General features: G+C 34.7%; 3 protein-coding genes and 2 long non-coding RNA genes across 5 annotated transcripts in view; all 5 read left to right on the top strand.

Annotated features, from left to right (window-relative positions):
• Positions 1–4,061, top strand: part of LOC111695552 (ubiquitin-conjugating enzyme E2 variant 2) — a 4,569-nt gene extending 508 nt beyond the window's left edge. The window contains exons 2-7 of the mRNA XM_023464919.1: positions 358–430; positions 1,126–1,239; positions 2,042–2,120; positions 2,827–2,858; positions 2,944–2,980; positions 3,393–4,061. Coding sequence (XP_023320687.1) covers positions 358–430; positions 1,126–1,239; positions 2,042–2,120; positions 2,827–2,858; positions 2,944–2,980; positions 3,393–3,464 — 407 coding nt within the window. The 3' untranslated portion in view covers positions 3,465–4,061. The remainder of the gene's footprint in view (positions 1–357; positions 431–1,125; positions 1,240–2,041; positions 2,121–2,826; positions 2,859–2,943; positions 2,981–3,392) is intronic.
• Positions 4,062–4,633: 572 nt separating this feature from the next.
• Positions 4,634–5,119, top strand: LOC111695554 (uncharacterized). Its single transcript, XR_002763892.1, has 2 exons — positions 4,634–4,673; positions 5,062–5,119. It is a non-coding gene; the product is annotated as an uncharacterized LOC111695554 (long non-coding RNA).
• A 113-nt stretch (positions 5,120–5,232) lies between these two features.
• LOC111695553 (mitochondrial import inner membrane translocase subunit Tim10-like) lies at positions 5,233–8,034 on the top strand. The gene is made up of 4 exons (XM_023464920.1): positions 5,233–5,312; positions 5,694–5,801; positions 6,406–6,492; positions 7,742–8,034. The coding sequence occupies exons 2-4, from the start codon at positions 5,719–5,721 to the stop codon at positions 7,851–7,853; spliced, it is 282 nt and encodes a 93-aa protein (XP_023320688.1). The 5' UTR covers positions 5,233–5,312; positions 5,694–5,718; the 3' UTR covers positions 7,854–8,034.
• On the top strand, positions 8,026–19,475 carry LOC111695542 (DNA-directed RNA polymerase, mitochondrial). The gene is made up of 17 exons (XM_023464908.1): positions 8,026–8,201; positions 8,345–8,461; positions 8,539–9,611; positions 9,848–9,946; positions 10,310–10,469; positions 10,734–11,293; positions 11,746–11,865; positions 12,251–12,373; positions 13,994–14,065; positions 14,291–14,686; positions 14,905–15,078; positions 15,346–15,461; positions 15,657–15,780; positions 16,550–16,671; positions 17,000–17,050; positions 18,508–18,605; positions 19,102–19,475. The coding sequence occupies exons 1-17, from the start codon at positions 8,039–8,041 to the stop codon at positions 19,410–19,412; spliced, it is 3,879 nt and encodes a 1,292-aa protein (XP_023320676.1). The 5' UTR covers positions 8,026–8,038; the 3' UTR covers positions 19,413–19,475.
• LOC111695555 (uncharacterized) lies at positions 12,386–13,239 on the top strand. Its single transcript, XR_002763893.1, has 2 exons — positions 12,386–12,592; positions 12,793–13,239. It is a non-coding gene; the product is annotated as an uncharacterized LOC111695555 (long non-coding RNA).
• Positions 19,476–19,750: the final 275 nt, after the last annotated feature.

Genomic DNA, 19,750 nt, shown 5'->3' on the forward strand with positions numbered 1-19,750 from the left:
TAAAATTTCCCAGCTCTGTTTATTAATCGTGGCCGCAGCGCTCGGCCCCTAGCACTTCCTTGCTGCAGCGCTCGGCCCAGAAAATGTCTTAACCTAACCTAACCCTAAATAATGCTAAATAAATACTACTTTGGTCATGTACAAAATTGATAGGAGGGGGGGGGGGTCTAAAAATAGTTCACTAGGACAGACCCGTTTTTTTTATAACGTAAACATGGATATTTGCAATTCTACTAGTACTTAAACAGACACATCCTTTTAGGGAACCGTTGTTAATTTGACATGCCACTCATATGAATATGAAATTATTTTTTTATATATTATATTTTAAGGAGATCTTACATTTATTTATATCAGTTATGCCCCGGAGTTTCCGACTCCTGGAGGAGCTGGAGGCGGGACAGAAGGGAGTAGGAGACGGGACAATCAGGTCAAATTAGGAAGGAATCAATTCAATTTAGATCATCATAACTAAGCTAAGAACATTCACGTGTTTTAACCAAGTTCTCCGATCAAGATTAAAGGGGTTCCTGAGACATAGTCGGACAAACAAACAAATGGAGATTATTACTCAATATATATTTCATAAGTATTTTTTATTTTTTTTTATTTGTTGTAGTCAAATCGTTTTCTAGAATTTATTACTTCACATGGGTATTTATTTCATTAATAAAATGGCCCGTTATAGTGTTAAACTTTTCCTTTCTCTGTAAAGTGTTTGTTAATTTTGGGGAATTAAATGATTCCACAAGGAAATAATCAATTTTTGGCCACTGTATAAACAAGAAGGAAAATCTTGCCAGTGTGAATTATTTCTTCCCCCCCCCCTTCCCCAAAAGTAGGGAGGGGGAGGGGTAATTGTAATTCTAAGAAATATATACCCCTTTTAAATTTAGCAGTTGATTTTTTTGTACTGTGTATTGATGAATAAAGGAGACCTTTTAAAGTATTATAATGTTAAATTGTAAACGACTAAATGTGGATAAAACAGTTTTTGTCTAATTAAAAAAGTCTAAATCAAAGAAAACAGACACATTTTCAGTTTATATAATTTTTGCAATAAGCGTGATGATAGTCATGGGGCCGATGTATTTAATTCTCATTTTAAAAATCTACGTTTTTTAGCTGGGGTCTTGAGAATGAAGATGATATTGATCTAAAACACTGGACCGGAATGATTATTGGTCCGCCTCGAACAGCATTTGAGAACAGGATGTATAGCTTAAGGATAGAGTGTAGGAAGGGATAGTCTTCGTTAGCTTTGTGTTTTTAACACAACAGAAAAATAGAAATATCCACCCGAAAATTTTACTGTAAAGCAATCGTTCATAAATGTACGAAATGTACAAAGTATGTTGTATTCTTCATCTTATATTATGAGCAATATGTACATGTGGAATATTTTGATACCTACTACACATTATTTTTGAAACTTTTGTTTTGAAGTTTTGGAAAATGCACATTGTACACGACAGAAACTCTGTTTAAACTGATTTTGCGTTTTTGTAGAACAAATTTTAAGTTTCAATTTATATTTTTAAGTTCTTGTTTTTAGTGGCTAAATATGAGCCGATGTCCATTTTTTAGACAGAAATAAACACTGGGTCGTCATCTCAACACCTGTTATTGCCGACCACATCACTGCTTTAAAGGAACTGTAATTGTAATTTCATGTGATTCTAAATGCTAAGATGAAAATGCTCGATTTACAACGGTACGCTGAAAACCCTAGCTTCATAAAAAAATCGAAGATAACGTTGTTTTCTGACTCAGAAAAGTAATTAATTCTATTAATTTCTTACAAGCAAGAGATGCACAAGTCCCTTTTGGAGAAAAACCACAAATAAAATAATTAACAAAAATGCAATATTCATGTTTAATTAATTCTTGATCAGACCAAGCTATCAAGGGTATTGTTGTAAATCGGACAAAGCCACCTTAGCATGTAGGGTCACTTAAAATTACGCTTACAATCCCTTTAAGTCTTAACTTTTAGTAATTGAAAATTTATAAATACTAACGTTGACCCGCCCTACTGTAGTAATTCGTACCCAGAGCAGCCGCCAACAGTTAGATTCACTTCAAGGATCAATATGAGTTGTGTTTCATCTACTGGACAGGTGACATATAATAAGGGGCTTAGGATCCATTTCATTTTGATATGGATACGGATCTAGGATCAGCCCTGAAAAAAATGGATCCGGATCCAGGTGATATATAATAAGGGGGGAGTGCAGGGCTTTGGATCAATTTCATTTGATATGGATACGGATCCAGGATCAGCCCTGAAAAAAATGGATCCGGATCCAAAACCATTACTGACTTACTAACATACAAAGAATTTTCAAATAATTTTCTTCTTTTTTGTTGCTTATTTTTTTTTGCTAAAACTTAACTGATGAACCATTCAGAGTTAAGGATTTTTTTAATTATATCTTTTTAACCCTATCCCTGCTGGGGTACTTAAAAACCAGGATACGAGGGGGGGGGGTCAATTCCCCCCCCCCTTCTAAATCCCATGTTTGATGTCCAAATATAACAAATGATACATCAATGGAAAGCTCTTGTGGTCTTCTTTAGAATCTGCAAAAAAATTGCAAATTTTCAAAAATTGAATTTATAGCAAAATCCAGTTATATATTGAAAATGTTTGCAAAAAATGTCAAACAATGATGAAATTTAATTTTTGAACAGCCCTTAACCGTGCCATTTCAAATATGCTAAAATTCTATTTTAAAATTTTGTGGGTCAAACAGATCCTACGAACTACTTGAAGGGGAAATTTATTTTTTTGTTTTTGTGATATTTATCTTTATCTTTTTCTAGGTTGATACTAGAGCCGTCCCAGTTCTTATGAGGTTATTTTCAATTAATTGTTAAAACTTTCAATATAAATTATTTTAACTTTATATTTTTTACTTTCGACTAATATATATTTTTCAGGTGGGACCGGAACTATACAATTAAAACAGTTCTACAGGCAATAAATCATATCATAAAAAAAAATTAAAAACAAGTTCTGCCATTTTGTTTTTATTATATTTTAAATAAAGATAGTATAATTTTCGTATTCTCACTGAGAAATTACCCCCCCCCCCTCTCTTTGAAAATCTACTATCCCCCAGAAGTGATGAATAGTTGCACGGAGCGCCAACAATTTGTTTTAGGTTTTATCTTCTTTGAATTAGGAAAAATAAATTATATTTAGGGGGGAATTCAATGAATTTTTTGGGTAAAAGTATCAAAAAGGACAAAAAAACTCTCTATAATTTTAATATATTTTATATTGATGAGAGCGTCGAATTCACTAGAAAAAAAGAAGAAAAATAAGTTAAACGCAATACTTCTATTTAAAATTTCCCAGCTCTGTTTATTAATATGATTGGGTTTAGGAGTTGAGACGTATCATGCTTATGAAGGAAAACATCAAGCTTAGCCAGCCCCCAGAAGGATCAAACTTCTAAACCATCCTCTACTCATAGATCGTCAGGGACCCCTCAGCACGATTTCTGACCTCCGATCTTGAGGTCGTCGTGTTTTATCAGCTCATGATACTTCTGTATCTCATCTCTTCCCCCCCAATCTATTCCTTTTTTAAGTTTAGTATTTAGCTGAATACATTCAACCTTGATTATCTTGAACTAGCAGTTCCTCCGTGTTCGAACAACTCTAAAAGTACGTTCAAGTTTCCGTGTGATATTTACTTCGTAGTAGTTGAGAACCCTCTTTTCATCTCCCTCTCTCCACTCTACAGCTGGACATATTTTAATCACTGCTTCTCAGGATTTCTTTTAAATACCGCAACGGGTTTTCAACACCACCATTTTTGCTGTCAAAGAAATTTTGAAAACAAATTTTCTCGCTTTCTTTTTCATGGTTTTTATTCTCACAATTTCCCCAATCATTCCTCCACTTTTCATGTTATATCATTGTATTTTACATTTAGTTACAATAATCTTAATTATTCAAAATATGTGATTTTCTCAAGTTAAAATCATGGTTTGGCTAGAATCCCCTTCTTTGAAGTTGTAACTAATGATTTATCTGAATCTATTTTCAGATTTAAAGTAATGTAAGTAAGGTTAAATGGGGCTGAGCAACGTCGCAAAGGAAACATGTCTTATTGTTTTATCTAATTAAATCAGTAAATTCAGCGAAAAATTATAAAATGAAATGGAATCATGTCTGAGGGGGGGAGAGCACGCCGCACCCTTATATCTTCCGGTTAAAATGGCTTTACTTTTAAATGCTTATTTTAGAGAAATAGAGCGTTAATTTAGGATTTTAAAGATGTAATGGTGCCATCTATTATAACCTAAACATTAAAATCATATTTTTTTGGTAATTTATGTAACCATTCCCGCTCACTGGTGCAATAGTTGTTATAATTTTGGTAAAAACTCTGATTCAATTGTGGACAGAAAGTTATATGGGTTCGGCGAGGCGTGCCTCCCCTCCTCTCCATCGCACTATTTACATATATATTATTTTTGATTTTGATCTTTCAAAAGAAGAAAGTCTCCAATGTCAATTTAAAAGAGAAACTGAAACTGTCCAATAAGAATAGAGAACTATTTTCAGACGATGATAAATATCTATACAATGCAATAACAACAAATTTGACTTTGTTGAATTGTAGGTTAACATTGGCTGGGCGCTTCTAATTGTAGCAGGTAACATTTGATCTTAGTTACAATTTAACTATAAAACAAATAGTTATGGGGGGGGGGGGGGCTTGAGGAACAATCCTTTAAAATCAATTGCATTTTTAAAAATTAACAATTATGGTTAAATTTCGTGGTATTTTGGTAAATGCAGAAGTAAAAAAAAATTATCAAAGCAGGCAATTTCTGGGTTCTCTTCCCTCCCTCCCTCTATGCTCCTCACCCTCTATGTTTTGGGAAATGATTTTTTTAGCTTAGTAAGTCAGAACCGATACTTGTTAAGCAGTTTTTAAACAAAATTTTTTTTTTTTTGGGGGGGGGGGTGATTTTTCAGAAACTTCACCCCAAGGGAATTTTTTTTTCTATCAAAGCTAGATTTAAACCTGTATTTTATTAGGAATTGGATCTTTTGCAGTCGCTAAATCTAAAGTTATTTCTCAGAGACAGCAGAATATGAAAAAACAGCAGGAAAGCAAAAATAAACTCGAAAAGCATTGACGATAAATGACTAATAATTATGAAGAAGTTTTATCTTATTTTTCAAAAATTATGATATTTTTGTTTGTTTCTGCAGGATATTGTTGACGCAATCAAGGTTTCCAGAAGTTAAGAAATATTTAGAACTATTTAGATCGACAAATTATCCAGGTTAGAAAATGATTTTATCTTTGAGCAACTTTATAATCCATGATCCTTTCCTGAACCTTGGAACCTACAACACAATTTGAAGAATTGGGGTTTTCGATTATTTAGAATTAATTAATACTGTAGTTGCACCCCAGGCTAAAAGTTGCATGATTCAGTCGTACTGTCCAGTCAGGCTACCCAGTGTAGGGACAACCATGCACGTTTTATGCAACAAATTACGCCTGGCAAGATCACAGTGGTTGATTTCATGCCTCCTGTGTTTAGTATTCTTCCTAACAGACTTGTATCTCCTATCCATTATCCATTCTTCCTTAGGGTTGCTTTTTAAATGTGAGGTTTGCCCTGTTTTAGTTTGATGTTTAAAGTAAAAATATTTTTTAGGAAAACGTAAATTGAAAGAACCAAGATGGCGATGCCTCAGTTAGACGAGTCTAAAATGCGGTTGGTTCAGGAGCTCGAGATAGAGATGATGACAGATATGTACAGCAGGTAGTTTTATGCACAGAAGGTGGATATGAGCAGCAGGTAGTTTTTATGTACAGTTGACAGATATGTACAGCAGGTAGTTTTATGGACAGTAGATGGACATGTACAGCAGGTAGTTTTATATGAACAAAATATAGAAATGTACATAAGGTTGATATATGTACAGTAGGCAGATTTACTCGTGTACATTCAGCATCTTTCTATAGAGTGTAGTAGCGCCAGTAGAGAGAGGGGGGGGGGTGGATGGAGCTCAGGGTGCTATTTCCAATGTCGTTCTAGGCTCTCTGTGTCTGGTGGTTTTTCTATCCTACTCCTTGTGTCACATGAGTATACACTATACAGTAAATTCTTTCTATGATTTCACCCCCAGAAATAGTTGGGACTGGGTGGGCAATCATTTTCTAATAAAAATTTTGCGTAAAATAGCACATTTTGTTGGTTTATAAAAGCCGCGTTTAAAAACTTAAATATTCTTTTCTCCTTACACGTACTGATAAAAATGTTCTTACACGAACTGATAAAAATGTTCTTACACGAACTGATAAAAATGTTTTCATAAATGATTTTCTACTTCATTGTATGACATTCATTAATCCCATTATTCCAGGTTGACCAGCGCCTGCCATAAGAAATGTATTCCACCTAAGTATAGGGAGGCGGATCTGCAGAAGGGAGAGAGTGTCTGTATAGATAGGTAATCGTTGCCAAACAGTATAAAACCCATCTTAATAAAAGTATGGTCTTGTTCAAGTCTTCACACAGCCGTCGACAATGAATTAGGGCCCTTTAAACATGACTCTTGTGCTGTTTTCTTCTACACAGCTTTATGTATATCTATCAATCTTTAATCTATAATATATTGGATGAACTGATCTAGCTCAATTTTTTTGTGACGACTCATATGACCCAGTTACCCGAGGAAAGGCTTATGGCTGGTTAAAATTGAAAATTCGATTTTTGAAAATTCATATTTAACAGAAAAAATGACTAATAATTTATTAGAGTAGGATACTAAAATGCTAATTTTAAAATCAACCGATTTAGGCTAGCTACATAAAAATTGCTACTAATCAATCGATCGGATTATAATGTAAGATGATGGGCTATATATTTCTCGTAAACACTTTCCTTAATCTACTTAACATATTTTACAGCTGGGGTTTACCTTGAACGTAACTTTATAAATTTTCATCTCTTTTAGTGGTTACTTTCTCCTTTTTTCCTCTCCATTCTTCAAAACATTTTGTGGTTACTTTCTTCTTTTTTCCTCTCCAAACATTTTGTGGTTACTTTCATTTTTCCTCTCCGTTCTTCAAAACATTTTGTGGTTACTTTCTTCTTTTTTCCTCTCCATTCTTCAAAACATTCTGTGGTTACTTTCTTCTTTTTTCCTCTCCATTCTTCAAAACATTTTGTGGTTACTTTCTTCTTCTTTCCTCTCCGTTCTTCAAAACATTTTGTGGTTACTTTCTTCTTTTTTCCTCTCCGTTCTTCAAAACATTTTGTGGTTACTTTCTTCTTTTTTCCTCTCCATTCTTCAAAACATTTTGTGGTTACTTTCTTCTTCTTTCCTCTCCGTTCTTCAAAACATTTTGTGGTTACTTTCTTCTTTTTTCCTCTCCGTTCTTCAAAACATTTTGTGGTTGCTTTCTTCTTTTTTCCTCTCCATTCTTCAATACATTTTTCCTCTTATCTACTCGGTCAAAATATTTTCCTTTTCCAGCTCTTATTTGCTTCCCTTTATTTCTAAATTATATTTTGTTCCAATTTATTTTTTTAAATTGATAGTTATGACTGAAAAGGGCCTCTCATTCAAAGCAACCAGCAGTGGTTAGAGAGGACCCGGCTAAATTAAACTGTTTTGCCGACCTTTAATTTATATATTTTTAAAATATCTATATATCTTTTTAAAATGGTTTTGATAAATTTGAATAATATATCAGGTGTGTTGCTAAATACTTGGAGGTTCATGAACGGATTGGAAAGAAACTTACAGAGTTGTCTATGAAGGATCAAGACTTCCAGCAAAGAGTAGCAGGAGCCGCGGGAACATAGGATCCTTTACTCTCCTCATGTAGGATTTAGTCAAACCAAGATTTAGGATTAAACAATATTTTCTAATATCTTTATGATTTAGGATCTTTTTTTTTGTAAACTTCCTAGTTCAGATAACTGGAGACATTTGCCCGTGATTCATTCAGTTAAAAGTATTCTCCGAACTTTATATATTTCCAGAGAGAATGCTGCAGGCGGGTAGGCTCCTGGGTCGGAGTATAGTCGGCTCCGTTCCAGCCTGCAGCTCAGTTAAAGTTTACTCCTTCCCAGTCTCCGTTCCAGCTTGTCATCTCTCTCGTTCCATGACAACACAGACACAAAACCTATCGAAGAAGCCCATTCAGAAAGGTATTTTTTATCTGTAATCCATTTATGTTTATTTATTGCTTGTTTTTCCGCTTTATCTTAAAAGTATGGGAAAATATACACACTTTGTTTATTTTTGCGTTTAACGTCTGTTATAAACAAAAATAATGTGTTTATATTTAAAGGTACAAAAAGACGGAAGCCACCCAAGACCATAATATCTGCAGAGAACAATGCAACATTCAGGGACCTTAAAGGAAAAATAATTGCTCTTAGAGCAAGAGAACTTAATATTCTTGCAGGTTAGGAAATTTTTTAATTTTACCGTATTCAGGTATAAAAAGTCTAAAGAATATTTAAGGAGATCTGTATTTTAAAGGAAATTTGGGGACAGAAACGGCTGTGATTGCAAACCCAGCACATATATTAAACCTGAAACCAACCAAGAAAATCACCGTCGAGCAACTTCTGAAAAATCCTCAAGATGATCCAGAAAACAAATCCACTAATTCATCTGAGAACATTTCCTCTCCAACCATACATAAATGTCCTAATTGCAATAAAGAGTTTATGAAGAGCAGAGGCCTTAAAACACACTCTAAGAGGTGCAAAACGAAACCGATTAAAAGTGAATCATGTACAGAGAATAAAGTAAAAGAACCCCCGGATTTAATTTCCTCAAGTGATTTTGCAATTAATCAGGTAGATTCTACATTTAAAATACATTCAGTGACTAGTTTTAGTGATATACACACAGATCAAAAACCATTAGAATCCAGAGTAAGTCCGACAAAGGTGCAACCTTCAAAGATTAAGCAGCGTCAAGAATTTTTACATCTTCCGCTAATCAGAGCTTACTTAGATCTTTATATATCCCGTGGTAGAGTAGACGAAGCATTAGAGCAGTTTAGACAGTTAAGAAGTCAGCCAACCAGTAGAGAAGCAGTAGACAACCTCGAGATTTACAATATGCTTATCCGTGGATTCGCCCGTAAATATGATTTCTCCAAGGTTCAGGTTCTCTGGAAGGATTTGATAAAGAGAAATATTGAGCCTGATATCAACAGTTATATATCTTCAATGATCGCCATGAGTAGCTCCGACATGTCAAGGAACGTATTCAAGACTGTATTCCGTCAAGTTTACTCTGAATTTGAAGAAAAAGGTTACACTGTCGACTCCGCTCTAAGATTAGGACGGTTTCAGTTCGATGACCGAAGAATGTTTCTGGATACGCTAAGGTCACTCTCCGGGATGGAACCTGCTCCGTTTCATGATGCTCCCTACTCTAACCCACTCCTTGATACACTACCAACAGCATCAGACTTTCTGGAGTCTCAGATCAAGAACATATTAAAAAGAGAAGATCTGGGTAAACTATTAACAAGACAGATGGAGACGGAGGAGAAGCGAACTCTTCTTATTCCTTCCGTAGTTCGAGACCAGTTTAAGGTAGGGTTTAATTTTTAACACCCCCTATTCCTAGACCCTAAATATCGCAAACTAATTTTTCAAATATTCGACTATTAAACACATAAAGAAAGCTCCCAAAGATTTCTGTGTACTGCATAGTATTTACTTTCCTCCCACACATAATTTAAATAAACTCAGTGCAGCTGAGACAGTTTTTTTGTTTAAATAACCTACATTTTTTTGTACATTCTTATGAAATTATTGTTTTGGTTTAGGTTTCCAAGGTTGAGAGAAGTTTTATCTCTGATCTAGAGGAGGAGTGGAGACAACGGCTTACTCAAACTCTAAGTATGAGGAGGAAAGCAAAAATTAAGGAAAGCCCATAAAGATCACTTCATTCACCATTTACAGATTTATTTTCATAAGAAGTTGTAACGTGAAATTTTTAACAGATAGTTGTTAAATCTCAAATAATAATTTTTTCCTCAATGCTTAAAAAATTATTGCGGAAAAGATTTAATTTTTTATCGCCGATCTTTTTCTTCTTGGGTAAATAGATCACTTGGGGGAAAACAGACTTTGTTTTTTAGCAAAACAAAAATAAAAATAAAAATAGGTTGAAATGTTTTCAATTCAACTTCCAAAGCTTTTAAAAATTAATTTATTCCTTGAAAGTTCTTGAAAATCCATAAATATGATTTACTTCAAGAGAAAAAAATATTATGGTTGGTTTTTAGATGGCGGGAAAGGAGATGAAGAACTCTATCAACAAATACATGTTCCTGTTTAGTGTACCCATCCCTGTCCTAGTCGATATATTGCTCGCTTCTGCTCGTCACATGATCTTCAACTGTGAAACCTACAGTATCTCAGCTTCTCATTTCTCATCAAAACTAGGTATTACCTATGTTTTTAGGAATTTTTTTTCGGGGGGGGGGGGGTATCTTTTTTTCCTTCCTGGGGATTGACCAGTAAACACTGCACCCCTTAAGTATCTTTAAATAACTGGCCTTTTGAAGCATTTTGAGCAAGATTTTCTGATCTGTAATTTTTTGGAGAAACTTTTTGGTGCAATTAGCCATTAAGTGTTACAAGGAGTAAACGTTCTTTTTAAAATTATTGCATAATTTAACTGCCGGAGATTAAAAACAATTGTCCTAGGGAATGATGTGATGAATGCGTTCCTGTTCCAGAACCGAGTCCAAAACAACCAATACTTTAAGACAGAGTTTCCCAAGGTGTACTCTAGATACTTGGACTGGTACACTAACCCTCAGGGTGGAGAGTTAACTCACAGAGCAGCGTTACAGAGCGCGTGCGCCGACTTTAACCTAAATGAGGAGCATGAGACCTGGCCGGAGGACGTGAGGTTCATGGTGGGCCGGGAGCTCAGGGATATCTTCATCAAGGAGCTATGTATTACAAGGGATAAGAAAGGAGAGATTGTTGTAAAGAACAAGATCCTTGTCGGAAATCAACTAAAACCGCCAACCCGTCCTCTTCACTCTAATCCTGCATTTTTTAAACTCTTCCGCTCACGTAAGGAAGAGAAACAAATTGAGGAGACAAAACCTCATCCGTCTTTGTCCAAACTCTATTCCAACCTGAAGATGGCAGATCTAGAGTTTTCTCCGATGGAATTACCGATGGTTTGTCCTCCTCTACCCTGGATATCTACAGAGACAGGATCATTCCTGTACACGTCTCCGGGTCTAGTTAGGGTAGGTTAGACGTTAAGATTATCTGTTCAAGTTTGTCTTCCATTCGTTCATAATTACTACTAAATTATAGGTTTATGATTAATAAAAAAAATAATTTCCCTTCCCCACAGTGAATTGTAGTAAATTCAGGGATGTATATTTTCTTGGAATATCGCTTCCCATCTTTAAAGATTTGCCTAGCACAAAATATTAGTTAGTTTTTTTTCTTGCTTACCGGGGAAAATAAATAATTTTTTCGGTGAAAAGTATCAAAAGAGGAATTTTTCATTATCTCCCCCCAAAAAAATTTTTTTTTCTGGAAGTGCGGGGAGTTCTTAAAAATTACATATTACATACCCCTTTGTGAATAGCTATCCTAAAAGTTACTAGTAAATTCTTAGAACCGTTATTTGAAACACAAAAACTTCCAAAATATCTCCTGTTTGATTGAAGTACGGAAGGTTTTGTTGTAGATCAGTGAAAAGTTGGTATCCGATCAGAATAAGAAACTCCAAGACCTAGCTCCGGGTATGCTCAGTCCTGTGCTGGATTCTTTGAACCAGCTCAGCTCTGTACCTTGGAAGGTTAACAAGGTAATATAAGGTTTAATATACGAGAATGTAACATTTTTGATTTCGTACTAGATCGTGAGAATTTCTTGCTGACAGTAATTGTTTTGTCAATCTTTCCTATCAAACATTATTCTGCAAACATATTATGTAAAAATATTCTGCAAACATAGTCTGCAAACATAGTCTGCAAACATATACTGCAAACTTACACTGCAAACATATTCTGCAAACATTTGATGATTATGTAAGTCCAATGTGCAATGGTTTATTGTCCAATGCCAAGACAGTACTTACAGATTAGTTTCAAAACAAAGCTTAAAATTTAAAACTTCTTTCAATATTTATTGCACTGAAGATAAAAAATAATTTATTATTTCTAAAATAATTGTTAATTTGTTTTTTTTAGACAGTTCTTGATCTTGCAATCTCCGTGTTTGTTGCTCAAAAGGATAATAGCCTTCTCAGCATTTTAAACCTTCCTCTTCATCCTAGTAATATACCTGGACCAGAAGTAAACAACGAACTTCAGGTACAGTAAACCTTCCTCTTCATCCTAGTAATATACCTGGACCAGAAGTAAACAACGAACTTCAGGTACAGTGGTGTATATTTTAAACCTTCCTCTTCATCCTAGTAATATACCTGGACCAGAAGTAAACAACGAACTTCAGGTACAGAGTTATATATTTTAAACCTTCCTCTTCATCCTAGTAATATACCTGGACCAGAAGTAAGCAACGAACTTCAGGTACAGGGGTGTATATATTAAACCTTCCTCTTCATCCTAATACCTGGACCAGAAGTAAACAACGAACTTCAGGTAGTTACAGGGTAGTTTGAAAATTATCGCCCTGAAGCAGAAAGGTATGGTTGCACGCAGCGCCAAAATTTAAAAATTGTTTTTGCAGAATAAAGATCTTTATAAATTATTTAATTTAATTTATATAGATATTTTGAGATGGATCGAAGCTTGGCTTTCAAACAGGGGGCAAAGAGTAGTTTTGAATGGCCAATATTCAGAATGGAAACCTGTCTTAAGTGGTGTTCCCCAGGGATCGGTGCTTGGTCCGATCCTTTTTATCATCTATATTAATGACATTGACTTTCTTTGTGCACATATTTCCGTGTTAAAAAAATTTGCTGATGATACAAAACTTGCCCAAAAAATGTTAAACGAAAGTGACAAAAATATATTACAAAACTGTCTTAATCAACTTTGTGACTGGGCTGAAACTTGGGGTATGATGTTCAATGTTGATAAATGTAAAGTTATGCACATTGGAAATAGAAACCCCTGCTATACATACACCATGAACAATCAAACCCTGTCAGAGATCGACGAGGAAAAAGATATCGGAGTTACTATGCATGCAAACTTGAAACCTTCAGTGCACTGCAACCAATCAGCTCAAAAAGCAAATGGTATATTGTCACTTATTTCTAAAGCATTTCATTATAGAGACAAAGTTACATTCATCAATCTCTATAAGCTTTATGTGAGACCTCACCTAGAGTTCTCCGTCCCAGCTTGGTGTCCTTGGAGTGTAGGAGATAAAGAAACTATTGAAAAAGTGCAAAAAAGGGCGGTTTCAATGGTTTCAGGACTCACTGGCTCATCGTACAGTGAAAAACTAATAGAACTCAATTTACAATCCCTTGAAAATCGAAGACTCCGCTATGATTTAATTGAAACCTATAAAATTATTCNCGGTAGAAATCTTAATTTGATAGTTGAGTTCTTTCCACTTATAATACTAAACTAATATTAAACCTTAAAAATCTCACTTGGAATTAAATGAGGGAATTAAGGGGTTGACCACTTCTTTATCAATATCTTAATAAATTTTGTTGTGACCTAAATAATTGAATTTTTAATTCTTGAATTAAAGTTTTAAACTTTTAAGTGGTTGGGAGTCAGTTTAATTCATTATCACTGCATAGAAGGTTCATCGATCTCTCAGTGGTCAACATCCAAAAACCGATGTAGCTTGAATCAATGAGAGATAGGTTTAAAGGCCGCGAGCAGAGATTAGATTAAATTTATTCAATCTTCTTCAAAAGTTTTCAGCTTAGATCTAATCTTTCATTTCTCCTTTAACGTCTTTTAATTTTCATTTCTTTCTTATTGATTGATTGATTTTGAAAGTAGAATGTTCAGAGGGAAAGCTATTCACTGTGGTGTGATTGTGTATACCGTCTTTCCATTGCAAACCATTTCAAGGAATATTCAGAAATTGAGAAGTAGAAAAAATATTTTAAGTTTCAATTAGCCTTCATTTTCTTTAAAGATTAAAAGTGATGATTATGTATGTTTTAAATTTTCGCATGATAATTTTCTGTAAACCGTATTAGTGAAAACACAAAAAAGCGCATGATACCTCCTGTTTCTGACTTGTTTTTTTTGAGTAATTTGTTCATTTCTATATTTCTAAATAGCCTTGTCTAGAACGATGTTCTGTGGTTTCCCCACAACATGGATTTCAGGGGGCGTGTCTACCCAATCCCTCCCTACTTTAATCACATGGGATCCGATTTAGCGCGCTCATTACTTGTATTTGCGCGCGGAAAATCCCTCGGGAGCAATGGGTTGAACTGGTTGAAGCTGCACTGCATAAATCTGACCGGATTAAAGAAACGCGAGAGTGTAGAAGAGAGATTAAAGTTTGCGGAGGAAATTTTGGATTTAATCCTCGACTCCGCAAACAATCCTATCACCGGGAAACGATGGTTCCTGGACTCCGACGAACCGTTCCAAACCTTCGCAACTTGTGTTGAGATTAGGAACGCTCTAAATCATCCCGAGGGGGTGGAGAACTATGTTTGCCATCTTCCTATTCATCAGGTAGGTGGATACTGGAGAGGCCCAAGAATAACGTTTATAATTTTCAATCAATTGATACTGTTTACTTAACAATTAATTTTTTTTTTTTTTAATTGATTTTCCTCTTATCAAAATAATGAATAACCTTACAAAAGACGTACGAACACAGTCTTCTCCTCTTTTAATGATGTTTGAAGAGATTAAATATCTTTTTTTTCTTTTGACAATGAATAATTAAGGATGGTTCATGTAATGGTTTACAGCACTACGCTGCGATTGGTCGGGATCTACTAGGAGCTGCAGCAGTAAACTTGGTTCCGGCGGAGAAACCCCAGGACGTTTACTCCGAGATTGCAACTATAGTGGAGAGAAAGAGAAGAGAGGATGCAGAGCAGGGGGTGGAGATTGCTCAGGTAAACCTCGGCATCATTTAACATCTTTTGGTATAAAAGACGAAATTACTCAAAACTGACTCTAAGGGTTATACTGGCGACCGGAAAAATTCTGGAAAAAAATATCCGAAAAAGAAATATCTAAATACAGGATTTCCGGAGAACTATCTGGTATTTTATTTATTCCGAAATGACCCATCAACCCCACTGGCCGCAACCATTAGGAAGCAAGTTCTGCGTCCTATTTATGTTTGAGATGTATCATTTAAATAAAATTATTATTTTCAGTTGTTGGATGGATTTGTTAAACGTAAGGTCGTGAAACAGACTGTGATGACGACTGTGTACGGTGTAACACCCTACGGAGCAAGTAAACAAATAGCAAGACAGCTGAAGGATATCAGGTGTACGGACAAAGAATGTGTTTTCTTTAAACGGGTTTTTATTTTCCTTTCTTATTGATGTCAAATTATAATCGGTTCTTTTTGACCACCTTAGTTTTTAAATACGTCGTCTTTGCTGCAAACCAAAATCAATAAATAATGGGAAATTTTAAAAATCAACCTTGCCATTTTTGATAAAATCTTTTCCATTTGTAGTGAGTACCCTGAGGATAGTGTTGATGCTGGGAGCAAATACCTGAGCAATAAAACCTTCGAGAGTTTAAACGAACTGTTCACAGCGAGCCAGGAGATACAGGACTGGCTGACGGAATGCGCCAAGGTATTTATCTTGGTGTAGATCAGCAATTTATTTATAACGTATAAATGTATGTAAGGGTGTAATTATGCCAAACATTTATTGCATCCTTAACAGTCGTTCTCAATAGTGTCTCATTATGCATCGAAGAGACTGCTCACATCTATGATATTGTATGATGGTTCAAGATACGAGACAAGATTTGGGTTCTTAAGATCCTCGGGCTTTCGGATCTCTCATTGTTCATATATGGGTGATTGTCTTTTTAAATTCTAATTGTTTTTATACTGTTGATCTTAAGTTGTTTATTACGATTTTATTGTCAAGCTTTTAACGATTGAGCAAAGCTAAAAACTTGTCAATGGATGATAAAACAATGACTCATTGGTCAGATCATTAAGAGATAGTCTATAAACAGTTCAACAGTTTATCCGGTTCTTAAAAAACAATTGGAACATTTGAATCGGTATAATTTGTAAACATGTTAACGGTACATCGTAAAATGTGATTGAATGGGATTAAGTGTCTTGAACGATTAAAATGATTGATTGAACTTTTAAAGCGTTTGATCGGTTAATGTGACTTAAGGATTTTAAAGGTTGATCGGTTAAAGTGATTAAACTGTTAAAGCGGTTAATCGGTTAATTTGATTGAATAGTTAAACGGTTGAACGGTCAAAAGGTTTCAATAAAAATGTGCTATGATTCAATTTCCAGAATGATTTTACGATTTAAAGAAGATTTAAAAAAAGTAAATTAATCAATCAATAAGTTAATTGTTTTAATTATCCTAGGTGATTTCTGGTGAATGTAACCTGAATGTTGAATGGATTACTCCACTAGGGTTCCCTGTAGTCCAACCCTACACCAAGTGTCCGAACCCTCGGAGTACACCGTTCCTCAACCAGAAACTCATGTAAGTACAACAATAGCTTTTTCTCATTTATTTCCCCAAGTCATAAACCATCAAATGTTAATTAAGTTTTAATTTTCACTTTATGATTAATGATAAACATTCAAAATATGCTAACGTATTTTTTTAAGAATTCGATTATTACATTTAAATGAAAAAATAAATGGAAAAAATAATTGAGTTATCTGCAATATTGCGATGTTGTTTGATTAAAACATAATGATCGATAAATTCTCGAACAATTTCTTATATAAAATATCCAGCAGCAATGAAGAACTTATTAAAAACGCGCTAAAATATTAATTTAAGTCATGATTTTAATTGTGTTTAGTATGAACACTGTAAAGAAGGAAAGACTGAAAGTGATGACAATGAAACACAGGTTTGTAAATTAAATGATTAAAATTCTTGACTCAGCTGAAAAAGAATGTGTTCGTAAGGTTTAGTGAACCTCTATTTTAAAAAGATGCATATCTGATTCATGATGGCACCCTTGAATCCATAATCTGATCAATAACGTGAAAGATAACGTCCTTTCCCTGGCCTGAAAATTGTGTATTTCTTCTAGGTTTCTGAATAAAAATGCGCGATTCACTTTTTCAAATAACCTACAAATAAAAACAAAAACAGTTTTCCAAAATGAAAGAATAGACAGATAAATCAAAGATTTTAAGGATACTGTTGTGAATTAGTTTCACAGTTTTGCGGCTTTCATCCGCACCCCTTCATCTCCTCCCATTTATTTCTGTTTTAGCTCTTTCTCTGTCCTACCCCCCCCCCTCACACAGTATCCACACCCCTTTATCTACTCCCATTTATTTCTGTTTTAGCTCTTTCTCTGTCCTACCCCCCCCCCTCACACAGTATCCACACCCCTTTATCTACTCCCATTTATTTCTGTTTTAGCTGTTTCTCTGTCCCCCCCCCCTCACACAGTGGTTCCGCGGCCGGACAAATTGAAAAAATAAGTTGTCCTGATTTTGGCTAAATTTTTTAATATGACGTCTTTATTACAAAGCCGATTCAGGGGAAAAAACCAGTCAAAGATAGTTTGTCAGATAAAAAAGTTCTGAGGGTTCAAAGTTCAACGAAATTGGAAATTTCATTTTTCTAAGAATTGTCATAGGAAAAAAATGCATTTTTCCTGTACTGGTGAAGTATATATATATATATATAGCTCTATTTAAGTAAAAACAAATTCGGAAAAAGAAATGATTTTTTTTAAAAAGTTGGGCTCTTAAGAAGATTAGAAATTGAAAAATATTTACGAAATTGCGAGAAATAGTAGGATTTTAATGATAAAAATATTACCCAAAAAATTATGATTTAAATTATTATTCTTTCGAAAATGCAAACTTTATGATATAAATTTAATTTTTGCAAATTTGCTGATGAAACTTAAAAAAAAAAAAAGTTATAGTATGACATGAAATTGTAAACTGTCCTTGAAATCGGCTTCTAGAACCACTGTGTCTTCATTGCACTGTCTCTACTTCTTTTTTTAGTGAAATCTTCTATCATTAATTCCTTGATCTCTTCTTTCAATTCCACAAGTGTTCAATTCTTCTCCGCCTCAACTTATTGTTTCCCCGTTCAAGCACAACCTGTCCATTCTTCTTCCCAAAATACATTTCTCAGTCCTAGATCACATTTCTTTCTCTTATCTTCGACCCAACTCACTTCTTAATCTTTTCTCCCACCCATCCCTTTATTTCTTCTCTGGACCAAGTCAATTCTCCATTTCGTTTTCGTTCTACCCCACTTTTCTCCGTTCCAACTTACATTCTCCTTCTCTATTTCGTCCTAGTTTTAATGTTCTATATCTTTATATATATTAAGGAACGGGTTTCCTCCGAACTTCATCCATTCCTTGGACTCAACACATATGATGCTCACGTCTCTCTTCCTCTGGGCAAATGGAATCACATTTGCCTCAGGTATTTATTTTATTAACAGTTATGCTTAGTTATCTCTCAGTATCTCGTCCTTTGATGGTATCCTTTGATCTCTTTAAACTTAATTTTAATTGATATTTAAAAACCTCCAAAAATACTCTTCTTTCCGAGACTCACGGTTTAGTGTTTACATTTTTATGAAAGAATATTTTTTATTTATCCTCTTAAAAGTTTTATTTTGAAAAATATAGAAAGGAACTGCGTTCTTGCCACAAAACTCAAATTGTCTAGTCTCTATTTATGTGATACCTGACGGACGACGGGGTAAACCTTTTATAGTTTAATCTCGTCACTATTTGACTTAACCTAATTGATGGTTAAAATTTCAAAGGTCTTCGACATCGGGTTGTAATGATATAGGGATTCTAAAATCAGAGTTTGTGGCAAAAACTTGGTTCCTGTGAAGATCATCACAATCTTTTTAACTAAATATGAGCATTCATACCCTCTAAAAGTGTTTTACCACTGTGTTTTATAGTTCATGATTGCTTCTGGACTCACGCCTGTGATGTTGAACTGATGAACCGAACTTGTCGGGAGCAGTTTGTTGCTCTGCACTCCCAACCCATCTTGGAGGATCTGTCGAGATCCTTCGTGACCAACTACCTGAGCACACCCTTTACCCTGGAGGAGGCGGCGGCAGAGCTCAGGTTTAAGCAGAAGTTTCCAGGAACAATATCCTCCGTAGAATTGGAGAAAAAGAAGAGAGAAATCTTGTTCAAGAATATACCAAAGAAAGGATCCTTGGATCTTAATGTTGTCAAGAACTCGGTCTATTTCTTCAACTAGTCAGAATTTAAATGAAGAATTATATTTTTATAAATTTCGAATCATACGCATACTGTTTTTTTACGGAATGAGTCATTTTAATTTGTGCTTTATATATAAATATGTCAAAATGTTGCTCTGTCCTCCATAAACTCTTTTCGGGCCTGATTCTTTCATAATCCTATCCTACTCCTGTCTACAAATCACCATTAGTCTCATTTGTGTTCTATTTTTTACCCTGGCTTGATGTTGGCAGATGTCATGGCGGATGTTGAAAAATGTTGGCGAATGTTAAATAATGTTGGCGGAAGACTGAAAGAAGCACAGAATGATTTTAACGCTGAGGAGTAGAGAAAACT

This window comes from Eurytemora carolleeae, unplaced genomic scaffold (genome assembly GCF_000591075.1).
Source record: "Eurytemora carolleeae unplaced genomic scaffold, Eaff_2.0 scaffold207, whole genome shotgun sequence".
In the NCBI taxonomy this organism is placed as follows: domain Eukaryota; kingdom Metazoa; phylum Arthropoda; class Copepoda; order Calanoida; family Temoridae; genus Eurytemora; species Eurytemora carolleeae.

Coding starts and splice junctions, on each gene's coding strand:
- LOC111695553 (XM_023464920.1), top strand. CDS start 5,719: ATGGCGATGCCTCAGTTAGACGAGTCTAAAATGCGGTTGGTTCAGGAG. Junction 5,802..6,405: donor ATGACAGATATGTACAGCAG/GTAGTTTTATGC, acceptor CCATTATTCCAG/GTTGACCAGCGCCTGCCATA. Junction 6,493..7,741: donor GAGAGTGTCTGTATAGATAG/GTAATCGTTGCC, acceptor ATAATATATCAG/GTGTGTTGCTAAATACTTGG.
- LOC111695542 (XM_023464908.1), top strand. CDS start 8,039: ATGCTGCAGGCGGGTAGGCTCCTGGGTCGGAGTATAGTCGGCTCCGTT. Junction 11,866..12,250: donor TACCTTGGAAGGTTAACAAG/GTAATATAAGGT, acceptor TGTTTTTTTTAG/ACAGTTCTTGATCTTGCAAT. Junction 18,606..19,101: donor TGGAATCACATTTGCCTCAG/GTATTTATTTTA, acceptor TGTGTTTTATAG/TTCATGATTGCTTCTGGACT.